Source organism: Trichosurus vulpecula, chromosome 7 (genome assembly GCF_011100635.1).
Source record: "Trichosurus vulpecula isolate mTriVul1 chromosome 7, mTriVul1.pri, whole genome shotgun sequence".
NCBI lineage: Eukaryota > Metazoa > Chordata > Mammalia > Diprotodontia > Phalangeridae > Trichosurus > Trichosurus vulpecula.
Genome location: NC_050579.1, coordinates 22657125 through 22673221, shown reverse-complemented (window position 1 = coordinate 22673221; position 16097 = coordinate 22657125). Strand labels below are relative to the sequence as shown.

The 16097-nt window shown below is 47.1% G+C and overlaps 1 protein-coding gene across 1 annotated transcript in view; it reads right to left on the bottom strand.

Annotated features, from left to right (window-relative positions):
• The window catches only part of LAT2 (linker for activation of T cells family member 2), a 48279-nt gene that overhangs the window by 23183 nt on the left and 8999 nt on the right, over window positions 1-16097 (bottom strand). The window contains 2 exon segments of the mRNA XM_036766107.1: window positions 2153-2189; window positions 3177-3283. Of these exon segments, the coding sequence (XP_036622002.1) occupies window positions 2153-2189; window positions 3177-3283 (144 nt within the window).

The window sequence follows — 16097 nt, the reverse complement described above, 5'->3', positions numbered from 1 at the left end:
GACCTCCCCCACCCCCACCCCTAGCCCCCTCAGTAGACCTCCCCCACCCCCACCCCTAGCCCCTCAGTAGGCCTCCCCCACCCCCACCCCTCGCCCCTCAGTAGACCTCCCCCACCCCCACCCCTAGCCCCCTCAGTAGACCTCCCCCACCCCCACCCCTAGCCCCTCAGTAGGCCTCCCCCACCCCCACCCCTCGCCCCTCAGTAGACCTCCCCCACCCCCACCCCTAGCCCCCTCAGTAGACCTCCCCCACCCCCACCCCTCGCCCCTCAGTGGACCTCCCCCACCCCCACCCCTCGCCCCTCAGTGGACCTCCCCCACCCCCACCCCTCACCCCTCAGTGGACCTCCCCCACCCCCACCCCTCGCCCCTCAGTGGACCTCCCCCACCCCCACCCCTCGCCACCTCAGTAGGTCTCCCCCCCCTCTCGCCCCCCCCAGGCCTTCTGAATGGGGGGGGGTCTGCCCGGCTGCCCAGAGCTGCCACTGCCACGAGCCCAGACCCCACCTGCCATTATCACTATTATTAGAATGTAAACTCTTTGAGGGTGGGAACTCATTATCTTTGTATTGCCGCACCTAAATCGATGCCTGGCACATAGTAGGTGCTTAATGAATGTTTGCTGATTGAAGCATCATAGCCCGTCCTCAGGGGATTCCCCTTTGGGGGAAAGAAGTGGGGGAGTCGGGGTGGAAGATTCACCCTGGAGTGGATCTGGGTTCAAATCCTTGCTTTACTGTTTATTCCACGTGTGACCTTGAATAACTCACTGAACCCCTCTGAGTCAGTTTAGGTCTCTTACAGCTCTGGGATTCTATGGCCTTTTAAGCTCCAAGATGCCAGCTGTGTGACGATAGGCAGGTCATTCAACCTCTCTGTTCCTCAGTTTCCCCATCTGTAAAATGACGATATTGGACTAGATGGCCTCCAAGTTCCCTTCCATGTCCAGCACCATGATCCTGACTGTGTGAATCTGGGCAAATCACTTCACCCCTGCGGGCCTCAGTTTCCCCATCTGGAAGATGAGAGGGTCTCTGAGGTCCCTCCCAGCTCCTGAGGCCCTCTGACCTGCTGCTTGCCCAGGTTTGGGGTTCACTGATGACGCTGGCTGCAGACCTTGGAGCTTGGAGCAGGTGCTAAAGATGGCGGCACCAAGGGTGGAAGGCTCCGCAGAGCCGGTGAGACAGGAAGGGCACAGTGTGGGGGTCACCAGCCTAGGATGCTCAAGAGGAAGCCTAGAAGCATCTTTCTGCATCCAGCAGAGGAGACGAGGACCAACAGAGGCAGGGAGACACATAGTAGGGAGACACCTTCTGGGTGTCGCCCACAACTGCATACAGGCTCGCAGTGGGTCTAGATAGATACAGACAAGCAGTAAAGGGGGAGGAACATCAGAGGGCATCTAATTTTACAGATGAGGAAACTGAGGCCCGGAGGAGCTAATTAAGAGAGAGTCGGGAGGCAGTGTGTCATGGTGGTTAGAGTTCTGGACTTGGAGTCCAAAAGGTCTGAGTTTGACTCTTGCCTCAGACTCTAGCTGGCTGTGAGGCCCCAGGCAAGCCGTTCCATCTTCTCTTCCTCAGTTTCCTCACTTGTAAAACAGGGAGAGGGCAGCCATGAGGCACCAGACTGGAGCCAGGAAGACTCACCTTCCTGGGTTCAAAACTGGCCTCAGACACTTCCTAGCTGTGTGACCCTGGGCAAGTCACTTCACCCTGTTTGCCTCAATTTCCTCATCTGTCAAATGAGCTGGAGAAGGAAATGGCAAACCCCTCCAGTATCTCTGGCATCATAAAGAGTCAGATATGACTGAAATGACTGAACAACAAAGGGGAAAATGATAGCACCTACTTCACAAAGTTTTTGTGAGAATCGTACACACACACACACACACACACACACACACACACACGTATTACTTATAGAGCAAACCATAAGATGCTATTGAAACGTTAGCTATTAGGCAACTCATCCATGGTCACCCAGGCTGTGAGTGGCAGAATGAGGATCCGATACACAGAAAGCGTATGGTCACTCATGCATGCAGAAGCCCCGCAGGGAAGGGATGTTCGAGCTGAAAACATGTGTGGTGCTGTGGCCCCAGCAGGAGCTGAGAGTAGGGTTAGCAAGCAAGAAGCGGACTTACAGATACCTCTGCTCATAAAAGATCTGCTTGGACCTTCTCGTACCTGGAAGAAGAAATTCCACGTTAGGAGACAGTGTCAGGCACCTGGAGGCAAAGGGAGGCCTGGCCCCGGGGGTAGGACATTGGTCAGAGAGGGAGCCCGATGGGATGCGTGAGGTAGGAAGGTGGTCCTTAAGACTGAGACCCCAAAGTGTGTGTCCTAAAGGCACTACGTGGAGAGAATTTAGAATCAAGGGACCTGGGTTCAAAATCTGAGTTTGCCCTTTACTGCAGGCCCTTTCATTTCTCTGGGCCTCAGTTGTACTGGGTGGTCTCCAAGGTCTCTTCCCACCTTCCATCCAAGGGAAAGGATGAGAACCTTAGTCAAGGTCGATGAGTCTTAACCAGTATGGTGCCTGGTACACAGCAAGCACTTAATAATTGTTTGATTCACTTATTGGCTCCCCCTACCATTTTATAGGAGAGAAAGCTGAGGCCCAGAGTAGGTAGTGAGGATGACAAGATCCCAGAATTTGAGAGTTGGAAGGGATCTTGGTGGCCATCCAATTCAATTCATCCCACCATAACATACATTCAGCCTCCGCTTGAAGAAAAGTCCTGCCTTTCAAGTTGGAAGGGACTTTAGAGGCAGCTAGGGGGCACAGTGGATAGAGTCTGGACCTGGGCCTGGAGTCAGGAAGACCTGAGTTCAAATCCAGTCTCAAATATTTACTAGCTGTGTGACCCTAAGCAAGTCATTTAGTCTGTTTGCCTCAGTTCCCTCATCTGTAAACTGGGGAGAATGATAGCACCTACCTCCCAGGGTTATGGAGAGTGAATGAGGTAATATGCATATGATAACTATAATGATAGTAATTATTATTATCCTTGGGCCAAAGGACCTCTGGCTCTTTCCCTAGTCCTCCCTGCTGAAGCGCATTGCTCTGCTGGGGAGGAAGAGGGAGGAGAGGAGAGACTCAGTCATTTCCTTTGAGGTCCAGGGGCCAAAGGGCAGGGACATAGAATTAGGACCTGAGTGGGGGAGCCTTACCTAAGCGGGGGCACCACACGCACATGCCCGCCACAGCCCCGAGGAGCAGAACGGTGACTCCGGCCCCGAGCAGCTCGGCATGGTCCATGTCTCTGGGAGTCTTCTGCCTGCAATGTGAGTGCAGAAGGCTCAGTGAACCTAGGTGGGGAAGAAGGCCCCCCTCCCCCGCTCCCTTCCTGGGGCTGGGAGGGCCTTCAGGGTTCCTCCTTCTCTAGGAAGGCTTCTCTCACTGGGATCCCCATGCTTCCCTCCAAAATGCCATAGGTGGTCCTCTGATTCTCTAACATTCCACACTGTACCCCACAGTCTATCAAAAGATGAATAGTTCTGTAAGGAAAAGCCAGGTTTGTCCTGACTGATATAGTCTGGCTATGTTACCCTGGGCAAATCACTGAACCTCACACTGTCCCAGGCAATTCTGATGTTCTAAGCTGCAGAGCTCAGGCTGTCACAGGTTGAGAGCTGAAAGGGCCAACTTCCTCGTTTTACTGTTGAGGAAACTGAGGCCTGGAAAGGTGAAGTGTCAGGATCATAGGCTCATACATAGACTCCAAAGAAAGGGCCTTCAGAGGCCTTCTATTCAACTCCCCTCATTCTACAGATGAAGAAACTAGGTTCAGGTTAAGTAACCCTCCAGTCTGAAACAAGATGCTGACCTGCATTGGTAGAGGGAGTTTCTTTGCAGGGAGTCCCCTTCCCCAAAGAAATCATAAGTTTGGACGAGACAACTTTTAAAAAAATTTTTTTCTCTTGTAACGGTTTCAGTCTGGGCGGGGGGACGGGTGTCCCCAAAGAGAGCCTGGAAGGCAAGGACCTAAGGGCCTCTTCTCCTGTCTTTTCCAGTTTCTTCTGTTCTCTCTCCCTGCTCACTCCTTTGCCAACTATACACATATGCATATATATATATATATATATATACATACATACATATTATATATATATATGTCCTGGTATAGTCATTGTCACCTCTCCACCAATGATGAACAAACCAACATTCCTAGCCATGCTCTTTCTCTTGAGCTCCAGACCCCAACAATTAAATGGCAGCATGGTGTCCATAGAGGGCTGTCTCTCTGGAGTAATGGAGACCTGGGTTCAAATCCCACCTTAGACCCTTACTAGCTGTATGACCCAGGTCAAATCATTTCACTTCTCTGCACCTCCATTTATTTAATTATAAAATGGGGATAATAATAGCAATACCTATTTTATGAGTATCGTTGTAAACCTCTCTGCTGACCTCCATTGTCAAATCTCCAACTGCCTATTAGATAGCCATCTCTAACCTAATGTCTCATAGACATCTTAAACTCAACATGCCCCAAGCTGAAATCGTTATTTTTCTTCTCAAAACCCTCTTCCTTCCTAATCTCCTTATTACATTCAAGAGTACCACCATCTTCCTAGTTCCTTAGGCTCCCAACATAGGATGTCAGCCTGGATTCCTCACTATCTCTCACCGACCTATATCCAATTTGTTGCCAGTGCCTGTCTCTTTCACCTCTGTAGCATCTCTTGTCTATTTCACCTCTGTAGCATCTCTTGTCTCTTTCACCTCTGCAGCATCTCTTGTCGATTTCCCCTCTTCAGCATCTCTTGTCCATTTCACCTCTCTCCACTGACACTGGCCCTCCCCCATCCTGGTCCAGGCCCTCATCTCCTCATGCCTAGATCGTAGCAATAGCTGCTGGTGTGTGTGCCGGGTGGGGGGTCTGCCTTTCTCAAGTCTCCCCTCATTCCAATCCATCCTCCACTCACCTGCCAAATTAATCCTATCAAATCGCAGGTCTAAACATGCCACACACCTACTCAATAAATTCCAGCGGCTACCTATCATTTTTAGGATTAAATATAAAAATCATGCTTTTCCAATCATCTTGCATCTTATATTCCACTGCATACACTTCAATCCAGTGACACTGGTCTCCTGACTGCTCCTCAGACCAGACCCTCTATCACTCGACCCTACATTTTCCCTGGCTGTCCTCCATGCCTGGAAGTCTCTCCCTCATCATCTCCACCTCCTGGTTTTCTTCAAGTCTCAGCTAAGATCTCACCTTCCACAAGAAGCCTTTCCTGATCCCTACTTCATGCTAGGGTCTCCCCTCTGTCGATTATCCCCCATTTATCCTGCCTATACCTGGTTTGTACATAGCTGTTTGCATGTTGTCTCTCCTATTAGATTGTAAGCTCCTTGAGGGCAGCGACTGTCTTTTGCCCTTCTTTGTATCCTCATCTCTTAGCTCAGTGCCTGACACACAGTAGGTGCTTAGTGAATGTTTATTGACTAATTGATTCTGAATGTCAACTATTATGATCACGGGACACCTCTGCCTGGATATCTACTGTATACTGGTATGCTACTTGTTACATATGTTACCAGCTTTACCACTTTTCTTCCCCAACTTGCTCCTCTTTCTTCCTGCCTTCTCTGTTTCTGTTCCTTTTTTCATATTACTCCCCTGCACCTGTAGTTTAGCCAAACTGGCTTTTTTGCTGTTCCATTTCCCACCTCCATGCTTTTGCATTGGCCCTCCTCTGTGCCTGGAATGTACTTCCTCATCTCGTCCACTTCTTAGAGACTTTTGTTTCCTTTGAAGCCCTGCTCCCACAAGCACTTTCTCCAGGAAGCCTTTCGTTAGCACCCTCCCCACCTCTAAGATTTTTTTCCCATGCATTTCTCTTATGTATTATATATGCCTATATATTAATTTATGTATGCATTGTTGTCCCTGTTAGACTATAAGCTCTCTGGGGGCAGGAACTATTTCATTTTTATATCTTGAGCATCTATCACAGTGTCAGGCTTGATAAATGCTTATTAATTGACTGACTTACTGATTTGTCTCTCATGTTCAAATCCTTGATGTTCTCTCAGTCTCTTCCCCCTCCCTCTTCTCTCACAAATAATTAGTTGAAAAGTGTAGATGAGTCTACACCTTCCACCATTCCATCTTCCCTTCTCTGTTCCCTCACTGCCTTCCCACTGACAACCTTCATTACACCCTGTTTCCCCTCCCCCCCGACACCTCCCCCTCCCCGCGCCCTCCCCACCCTATAGACTCCTGCAGAAGCCTTCTATACACACACAAAAAATGAAATGGTCCCTGCCCTCAGGGAGCTTCCATTCTAATTGGGGTGACAACATGTACATAAATTAATATATAGGCACATATAGTATATAAGAGAAATACATGGAAAAATGGGCCATCTCCCCCCCTGACCCCGCCCCTTGGCTCTCTCCCTGCCTCTGATCTGATCTCTTGCCACACAGTTTCCTGTCCATCGTTCTTTCCTTCAAAACCTCTCAGTGGTGCCTTCTTGCCTCCTAAGTCCAGGTCAAACTCCCTGCCTGGCAGTAGTCAAAGCCTTCCACCATCTGTCATCCCTCTTTTCATACAATTCCCTCCCATGCACTCTGTGCTCCAGCCACACTGGACTTCTCACCCTCTCCTGGCCACATCCCATAGTTACCTCCCTTTAGCCCTTGGGTTTAATATCCCCTGTGCTTCAAATGCCTCCCATACGCCTTGCCCTTGGCATGGTGAATTCTCACCTAACCTTTGAACCCCAACTCAGATGCTACCTCCTCCAGGCAACCTTCCATGATAACCCCCAGTAAGAATGACTTCATCTTACAAGTAGAAAGGGAGACACTTCCAACAATCAGAACTCATTTTTCTACCTCTCCCATGTATTATTTTGTATTATAGTTAATTTGAGTGGTTGTGCGTGTGTGTGTGTGTGTGTGTGTGTGTGTGTGTGTGTGTGTGTAAGAGAGAGAGAGAGAGAGAGACAGAGAGACAGAGAGAGAGAGAGAGAGAGACAGAGACAGAGACAGACAGAGACACAGAAAGACAGAGAGAGACAGAGAGAGAGAGACAGAGACAGAGACAGAGACAGACAGAGACACAGAAAGACAGAGAGAGACAGAGAGAGAGAAATCCCTTTACTAGACTGGAAGCTCCTTGAAGGCAAGGATTAAGTTTTAGCTAAATGTGGTGTCTCCCTCAATGTTCAGAGACTGAATAGAACTGAAAAACATCTATGAGCTATGTGAGCATCTAAGCAGGGCCTTGAAACATAGATAAGATTCCCATGGGCAGAGATGGGGCTGGGAGCATTCTAGGCTTGGAGAGCAGCATTAGGAAGAGCCCACAGGTGGAAAAGCATAGGATATTTTCAGTAAGCGTGAGTTTGACTTGGAGTGTTGGTATGGAGGGGGTGGGGAGTGGGGGTAGGGAGGCATGTAAGATACTCTGGAGCTGGAAGAGAGGGACCTCAGGGGCTATCCAATTTAACCTCCTTATTTTACAGATGGGCCAGCTGAGGCCCAGGGTGATGAATAGATTTGCCCAGCATCGCACAGGCAGTAAGTTTCAAGAGTGGGATTTGAAATCAGATCTTCAAGTCTCCTCCATTTCACTCTAGTAATGATAAATGAGGCTAGAAAGGTAGGTTGGGATGAGTTTGTGAGGGGCCTTGAATGCCTGACTAAGGAGTTTGGAAAGATTTATCCACTTTTTGCAAGTAGATGATCAAGAAATGTATTCTTTGAGCACAATGAGGGTGAGGGAGTAAAGAAGGAGGCTTGTCTAAGGTGGGCAAGGGGAGCCGAGAAGGCTCAGGGCTACACTCAGAATCTCTCCTTCCCATATTCTACCAAATCAGCAAATCATTTGGACCAGTAACAGTTGCTCTTTTAAGATCTAACACCTTAACACTGGAGCTTGCTGCCCACCCCCAGACAGAGAGGGGATGGACTCCATTGGGCACAGAAAAAGGCAAACCCTTTTCGGACATAGCTTACGAGAGAGTTTGCTTGGCTTGACTCTATAGCATATTTGATACGGAGGCTTTCTTTTTCGTTTTTTCACTGGAGAAGTGGGAGGAAGAGAAAATCTATTTTTATTCATTGAAAAAATAAAATAAAAATTCAAAAGTAACATTTGGGATTTTTTAAAAATCTTGAAAATAAATCTAATTCCTGTCCCTCCATCCCCCCACACCCTAAGTCAGAGCCCTAGCTGTTTACATTCATGGCATGATTAGGATTTTCAGAGCTGGAAAGGGGCCACTCCCTTCATTTTATAGTGGTGGAATCTTAGAGAAAGAAGGTGACTTGTTCCCATGCAGCAAGGCTACTTAGCTGTAGAGTCAAATTCTATGCTTTTAGAAAGGGTACCATAAAAACACAGTAAAGCCTTTCTGATTCAGAGCTTATCAATTTGGCATTTGTGATCATAATAGCAGGCAAGACTAACATATAAATCCTTTAATTAATTGATTAACAACTGCTAATTAAACAGGTTAACCAGATTGAAGGGGGATTATTTACCCTACTTTAAAAAAAAAGATAAAAGTCTTCAAGCTCCTTCAGCACCACCTGCACACACAAGCTCTATCTACTAATTATAAATGATTCTTATCTATTCATTAGAGCAGGACCAGGACTCTACTTCACTAGCTGGGAGGTATGATATGAAGAAAAAGCACTTCCTGTTGAACCGATCTCGAATTCTTATTTTTCACTCCTCATTTTGTGTGGTTTAGTTTAATTCAACATTTATTAGGCACCTACTGTATGATATGATCTGTGATTCAGTTCAATTCAACATTTATTAGGCACCTACTGTGCGATATGATCTGTGACAGCATTCTAAAGATTAAAAAAGAGAGAGAATCTTTGTCTTCAGGAAGCTTACTGCAACACCCCCAGTGAGTTCTCCCCCTCTCTCCCTGAGGGAGGGTCCTTACTGGGTCTCAGGGTCTGTCTTTCTTGGCCTACCTTCCCACCCAACTGAATTTATCTTTAAATGATTTCAGCACTCTTTTGAACCCAGCTTATTTTTGGTGAAGCTGACCCTAAGAGTAGACAAATACCAGTGATGACCATGGACCTCATACAGATAAAAAATTTCCCATCTATATCCTGGGCTCTAGTCCCACAACCCCAGCTGACTACTGGAGATTTCCCCTGGATGTTGCATAGACATTGTGAGAGATGGGTAAAAGTTAGGTTTCCACAGAAGAGTTAATTGAGTTCCACAGAATAATTAATTGTCAGCTCGAACAAAGAAGGAGTAAAAATTAACTAGGATGAGAGTCCTCAGCCAACGGGAATAGAGTTTGTGGTTTTGCAGAGACCACAGTTTCAGGATATAGGCAAAACTGGGCTAAACTGGACAGATAATGGTCAGGTTTGAAGAGAAAACTGGGTCAAATGGCTATCAAGCATTCTTAATTGGCTAATTGAATATTACCTTACACACCCATGGGGAGGAGTTTTCTGCCATTTTTGAACATGGGATGTATGTTGAGGAGGGGGGAACATGCCAAGGAGTTGCATGTTGGGGGCGTATAGGGAAGATATGACCCAGAAGGGAACGGACCAATCCGTTCTCTGAAGGGAGGTACTGAGCTGATGGTGCAGCAATCTATGTCAGTCTAACAGAATAAAGTTGGTCTCACTCCTGTACTCTCCATTCCTGGCCAGGAACATTTCCAACTCCTCTGGATTCTCCCAAAATAAAATTGATCTTGATGTCTGATTTTCAGTATCGAGCGTATTTCTGACAACATTCCCAACACAACATGTCCAGGAGACAACGTAGAACATTCCCCTTTCCCTGAAGACCACCGCTCTCCCTAACTTCCCTGTTTCTGTATGTCGTAATTGCTGAGGCTCTTGGCTTCACCGGCACCCCACTCCCCCAGCCGTGGCATATTTATGTATGTGTAATGATGATAATTAGCATTTAAATAACACTTTTAGAGTCCACAAAACCTTGTACATATATTATCTCATTTGGCCCTCATAATCATTATCTATATTTTACAGATAAAGAAACTGAGGCAGAGATAGATTCAGCGACTTGCCCTGGATCACACAGCTAATGAGTGTCTGAGGTAGGATTTGAACTCAGGTCTTCCTGATTCCATATCCAGCTCTCTATTGCCTGGGCCACCTAGCTGTCTGTGTGTGTATGTGTATGTTTGTGTGTATATAATATACATAGTATATATTTAAATATATATGTACATATACACAATGTTTATGTGATATATACACATACATAAGCACACACGTATATAAAATATGCTATATCTTTATGTATATATATGCAATGTTTGTATGATATACATATGTATATACACATACATGTGTGCACACTTCAGCGTGTACACAAAGAGTGTAAACTCCTTGAGGTTAGAGGACTAGCTCACTCTGCTCTTTCTAGTGTCTAACAGTGCCTGGCATACAGTAGGTGATTAATAAATGCTTGTTGATTGATTCATTGATTGAGTCTCCCCTAATCTGTAACCAAATGAAAGCATGCCAAGCTGAGAGCCAGGAGACTCAGGGCAGAGTCTTGTTGCTGTGTGACCTCAGATGAGACATGAACCCTCTCTGGGCATCAGCTTCCCCTTTAGTAAATTGAAGGGATTGGATTCAGGGATATCTACGTTGTCTTCCAGCTTGGACATTCTGTGTTCTAGGATTTCGAGCTGATTGGATGTTTCTTCTGCCCCAGTCGTTCCCCTTCCCCCATTCTCCATAAGCCAGCCCACCTGAAGGGCCACAGAATGCCCCCATACCCGTTGCCCCTTCTGTGGGTAGCACAGCCTCACTGTTGGGGGAAGGCAGTGGGAGCCAGGTAGCCTTAGGCAAAATCATGAAGTCCCTCTTTGGGATCTTCTCTTTCTGTGTCAGTCTCTACGGCCCCTCGACACTCTGGAATCTCCTATTTCTGACAATCCCAGCACTCATTGCCCCGGATGGCCTTCTGGCTGGGCAAATCCCTCACTTATAAGCCCATCCTGGGCTGCTGTCAGAGAATCCAGGGCTAAAAGGCCCCTAGACATCATCCTGTCCAATGGTTCTCAGCTAGGGATTCAAAGATCCCAAAGGCATCTATCTGGGAGTAGATTTCAGGGGCGCTGTGAACTTGATTGCAAGTTTGGGGTTTTTTAAATTTGAGTAACTCTCTCAACATCATTTCCTTCCTTTGTAATGCCATGCATTTTATGAATTTAAGACCCTTATTCTGAGAAGGGTCTTCACCAGACTGCTGCCAAAGGGGCCCGCCCAGGATACAAGAAAGAGACCCCAGGCCTAATCCAACTCCTCCTTTTATGGAAGAGGGAAGTGACCCAGGACATACAGGTGCTAAGGGCCAGAGTCAGGATTGGAACCCAGAACCCCTTGCTCCATGACCCACATTCCTTCTGGATCAATTGCTGCCTCCCATGTGGATGATCCAGCATTTCAAAATTACCTCCCACCTCCAACTCCCAAAAAACTCCTTAAACGTCAGGAAATTAGTCTAATTAAATGATGTGTTTTTGTATTTTGTCTCTTGTCTCTTGACACTCCCCTTCTCCCCCACCCCCTCCAAATCCCACCCCACCCAGAGGCTGGCTTCAGTCACTTATCATATAAGCTTTTTACTGGTTGCTTGTCTGATCTCATGGTGGCTTCAGTGGGCCATCTAAGTGAGCCCAAGAATCACCTTTCCAGGGTAGTTGAGGGATCTCCTTTCTCCTTCCCCAGAAATAAATGGGGCCATCACAACCCAGGAACCTCCAGCTGAGAACCTAGCCCCCTCTCAGCAGTCTGAAAGTGGAGCTACGACCTGGGGCCATCTTAAAATGGGCAGGCACCAGCTGATAAAATCTACTCAGGCTGGGAGCAGAGTTAGAGGTTGATACCTCCCTTTGGAGGGCAGGGAGGCACTCACTCATGGGTGGGGTCCCTGAGGTCAACACAAACCAAACCAAAACAATGACCCATTTATTTGCTTGAAGCCTTCCTCATCCACATACCACATACCTTCAAGGGCGCAAGGGTAGGTATTATCAATCTTTTCACAGAAGTGGCTTACCCAAGGTCGAACATATCCAAAATTAGAAGCCAAGGGAGGGCAGACATTTTGTTACTTGTAACAAAGTAGGACAAAGCTCAGGAGCCCACCCAGTCCCTTTCAGTCTTTTAAAGTAAAGCCCTCAGCCTGATTTGTATAGACCACAATTGGTATGATGGGAGCAAAAAGAATTCAAGTGCCCTGAGACAGAGAAAAAAAAAGTTCAAAAGACATACAATTACTAGCCTGATTTGTCATTTTCTTCTCCAGCTCATCTTTACAGATGAGGAAACTGAGGCAAAGAGGGTTAAGTGATGGCTCAACTAGGGACCACATGACTAGAAAGGGCCAATGCCCCAATTGTTAAAGAGGGGAAGAGAGGAGAAACTACAGGCTATATAAGCCAGTGAACTTAACCTTGATTCCGGGGGGAAAGAATCCTCAGACGTTTTAAAAGGGATGTGAGCACTTAGAAAGGGAAGTAGCAATCATCAAAAGTCAGTATTACTTCATCGAGAACAGGGCATACAAGACTAATCATGCTTCCTTTTTGGAAAGGGTAACTAGACTGAAAATACAGACTAGGAGGCTGGAAGACACAGGCTCTCATCCCACCGCCGACACCTGAGAAAGACACCTAACTTCTCTGTGCAACTGTCCAAGACTATGACTTGGGTTAACAGAGCGCATTTCCACACTGGGAGTGCTTCACACTGACAAATTTGCATAAATAGACTGGTATCTAGGGAATGCTAATGATGCAGCTTGTAGATTGAGTATAACCAAGGGAACTCCATGATCTCCCAGACTGGGGCACTTTCCATGGATCTGAGCCTGTACCCTGGCCCTTTCTGGTGGGCACCATGCTTTTTAGTGATGTAAACTACAGACCATTTGAGCAGAAGGAGATATTAGATGAGGAATTTAGTAGAGGACAAAGATCTTGTAGCAATGGGGGTGGATTCAAGTCTCTGGGCATCTGCTGGCAGAGCAGCTGATAAATCTGTGATTTCCCTTGAACGAGAAGAAGCGACAAAAGGAAACAGAACTCTGGAAATGATTCTAACAAGCAGCTTTGTTACTGAAGTAAGGAAGGGAATAAGTACTTATTAAGCACCTGCTGTGTGCCAGATCCTGTGCTAAGAGCTTTTACAAAGCTCTCATTTGATCCTCACAACAAGCCTTGGGAGGCAGGTGTTATTATGATCCCATTTTACAGTTAAGGATTGGAGGCAAACACCGGCAAAGTGACTTGCCCAGGGTCACACAGCTCAGAAGTATCTGAGGCTGGATTTGAACTCAAGTCCTGTTGACCCCCAGCCCAACACTGTATCTACCAAGCTCCCGAGCTCCCTAGTAGAAATGAGAGGACCACGGATTCATGAGGGAGGAGAGGGGGCCAAGAATAGCCCAAGACCCCTCCCAGATTTGGATCTAGCACCGTGGTTTTAGAGGAAGGAGAGTTAGGGACTTGTACTGTACAAGGGGAGGTGACCCAGGAAGCAGCAGAACTAGGATTCAAATTCAGGCTCCGGCTCCAAATGGAGTGATTTTTCCACTACATCACTATGTGGCCTTGGTCAAGTAACGTCCCCTCTGTGTGCCTCGGTTTACTTTTCTGTAAAATAGGAGGATTGGACTTGATGGTCCCTAAGGACCCTTCCAGCTCTAAACCTTATGATTCTGTTCTAGAGGATGGATAGACCAGAGCAAGGCTGTAGATTTACCAGCCAGAAGCAGCTGGTGGCACAGTAAATAGAAACGCGAGTCAGGAAGAGCTGAGTTCAAATGTGACCTCAGACACTTAATACCTAGCTGTGTGACTTGGGGGAAGTCACTTGACTTCTGTCTATCTCAGTTTCCTCAACTATAAAGCAGGGACCATAACACCTGCTTCCCAGGGTTGTTTTGAGGACCAAATGAGATAATATTCACAAAGCGCTTAGCGCACACAGTGCCTGGCACACAGTAGGGGCATTTAATAAATGCTTGTTTCTTCCTTTCATACTCTGAGGTATTCATCTGAGTATTATGACTTGAATGTCTTAAGGGCAACTCAAATTTACAATCCAGGCATCTTCTTCAAGCCTATAAGGCCCCTGTTTGTTCTAGATCCCATCAACCCAAAGGAATAGGCCCTAATGGTGGGAATGCAGGCACCAGGGAGTGAGAGTTTTGTGGGAAAGGGAGCCTTCCTTTCTGGCTTTTCTATTTGGATTCTCAGTGCCAGGCACACTTTGTGGCACCTAGTAGGTGCCTAATCGACTTTTTCCTGTTCCAGTCCGTTTAATTATACAAGTGGCCTCCTATCCTGCTAGCTGAGAAAAAAACCTGTTCCCTTCTTTCCCAAACAGCACTGGCTTGGCCCCACAGGGCATCCAAAGGCTTCCTGTCTTCCCCCTTCTCCTGGACCCCTTGCAAGAGGTGAGTGAGTCAGAAGGTGGCATTCCAGGACTCACAGTCTTTTCTAAGTAGTGTGACGTTTGGGAGGGCTGAGTAACTCACGGAAGAACATTAAACTCAGCCTGTATATTTTTTCCAAGTTAAATTTAGGCCTTTAAAAAATAGTTTTTGTTATACTGCCTGCCCTCTTACTCATCTTTGTATCTTCCACAGAAGGAGCTTAATAAATGTTTGGTCAATAATGAATAGATGTCGTGGGGGGAGGAAGAGGTTTTTCCAGCACTTTGAAGGCAAGGCGGGGGAGGAGGGAAGGCTGTTGAGACTGTAATAACCCAAGATTGTAGACCTACTGTTGGAAGGGGGCTTGTAGGCCATCTCATCTGAGCCTGTCCTTTGGCTCAGAGAAGGATACTGAGGCCTGTGGACTTGCCCAAGTTTACATAGGTAAAAAGGAACAGTTCAGATTTGAACCCAGGTCCCCTGATCCCAAACGGATTGATCAACACTATGCCTTGTTGCCTCTCCATGTTCCTGTTCCATATTTACCATGTTGAATCATCTTGTGTACACTTCCTCTCCTCTCTTCCCCACCCCTCCCCTCTACCCTACTATCCTCTCTACTCCTTTTTCTTCCTCTCCTCTTCCCTCCCTTCTTCTTCCTCTTCTCTTCTCTTCTCTCCTCTCCTCTCCTCTCCTTCCTTCTCTCTCTTCCTCCCCCTTCCTCCCACCTTGCCTTCTCTCCCTCTCCTCCTCTCCTCCCCCCCCTCTCCTTTTCTCCTCTCTCTGTCTCTCTGTCTCTTTGTCTCTGTCTCTTTTTGTCTCTCTGTCTCTTTGTCTCTGTCTCTCTGCTTCTCTTTTTATTACCGCCTCCATCTCCCTCACCTATCCCCCTCCTTGGAGGAAGAAACAAAACTCCAGAAGAGAAAAATGTCTTGTCCAAAGTTACACAGCAAATTAGTAGTACAACCAAGACTAAACCCAAGCCTCCTGTCTGCTGGTGCAGCACCCACGACTTCCCTGCGCCGCTCTGCAGCGTCACATACAACTCTCAGAAAACATGTCTCCCCAACCCTATCAGTTAGGGAGACCTAAAGCAAGGCTGGTGCCAGCATGGGGAGGGGGTTGGGAGGGAGAAGGGGAAGTGATAGACTTCCAGTACATTTCCTACATCTGTCCTCTTTCTTCTCTTAGCTCATTTCTCCCACCCTGTGATTTCTTCTCTCTCTCTTCTCTCCATAAGGCACTGTTGGCCATCCTTACATCTAGAGCCTATTACAAAAAGGTTGATGCATAAACTAGAAAAGGAAGCAATGCTAAGAGCCTGGCTTCTTCTTCAGTGGGTCATGCGTTAGTCGTGCCAGACTAACCTCACCTAGGAAGATGCTGCAGGTAGAGTCTGCCTAAAGTTTAGCCAAGCATTTCATCAAGTCTTTCTAGCCTTGTGGAAAAGATGGAGACACGGATGTCTCCATTCCATGGAGGATGGGGCGATGATAGTATGATTAGGTGGATTTGAAACCAGGCAAATGACTACATTCAAAGGCTATTCCCTGATGATGCCCGTTTGCCCACAGCCCCTCCAGCAATTGTCATTTTCCTTTTTTGTCATATTTATCAATCTGACGGGTGTGAAGTAGAACCTCAGAGTTGCTTT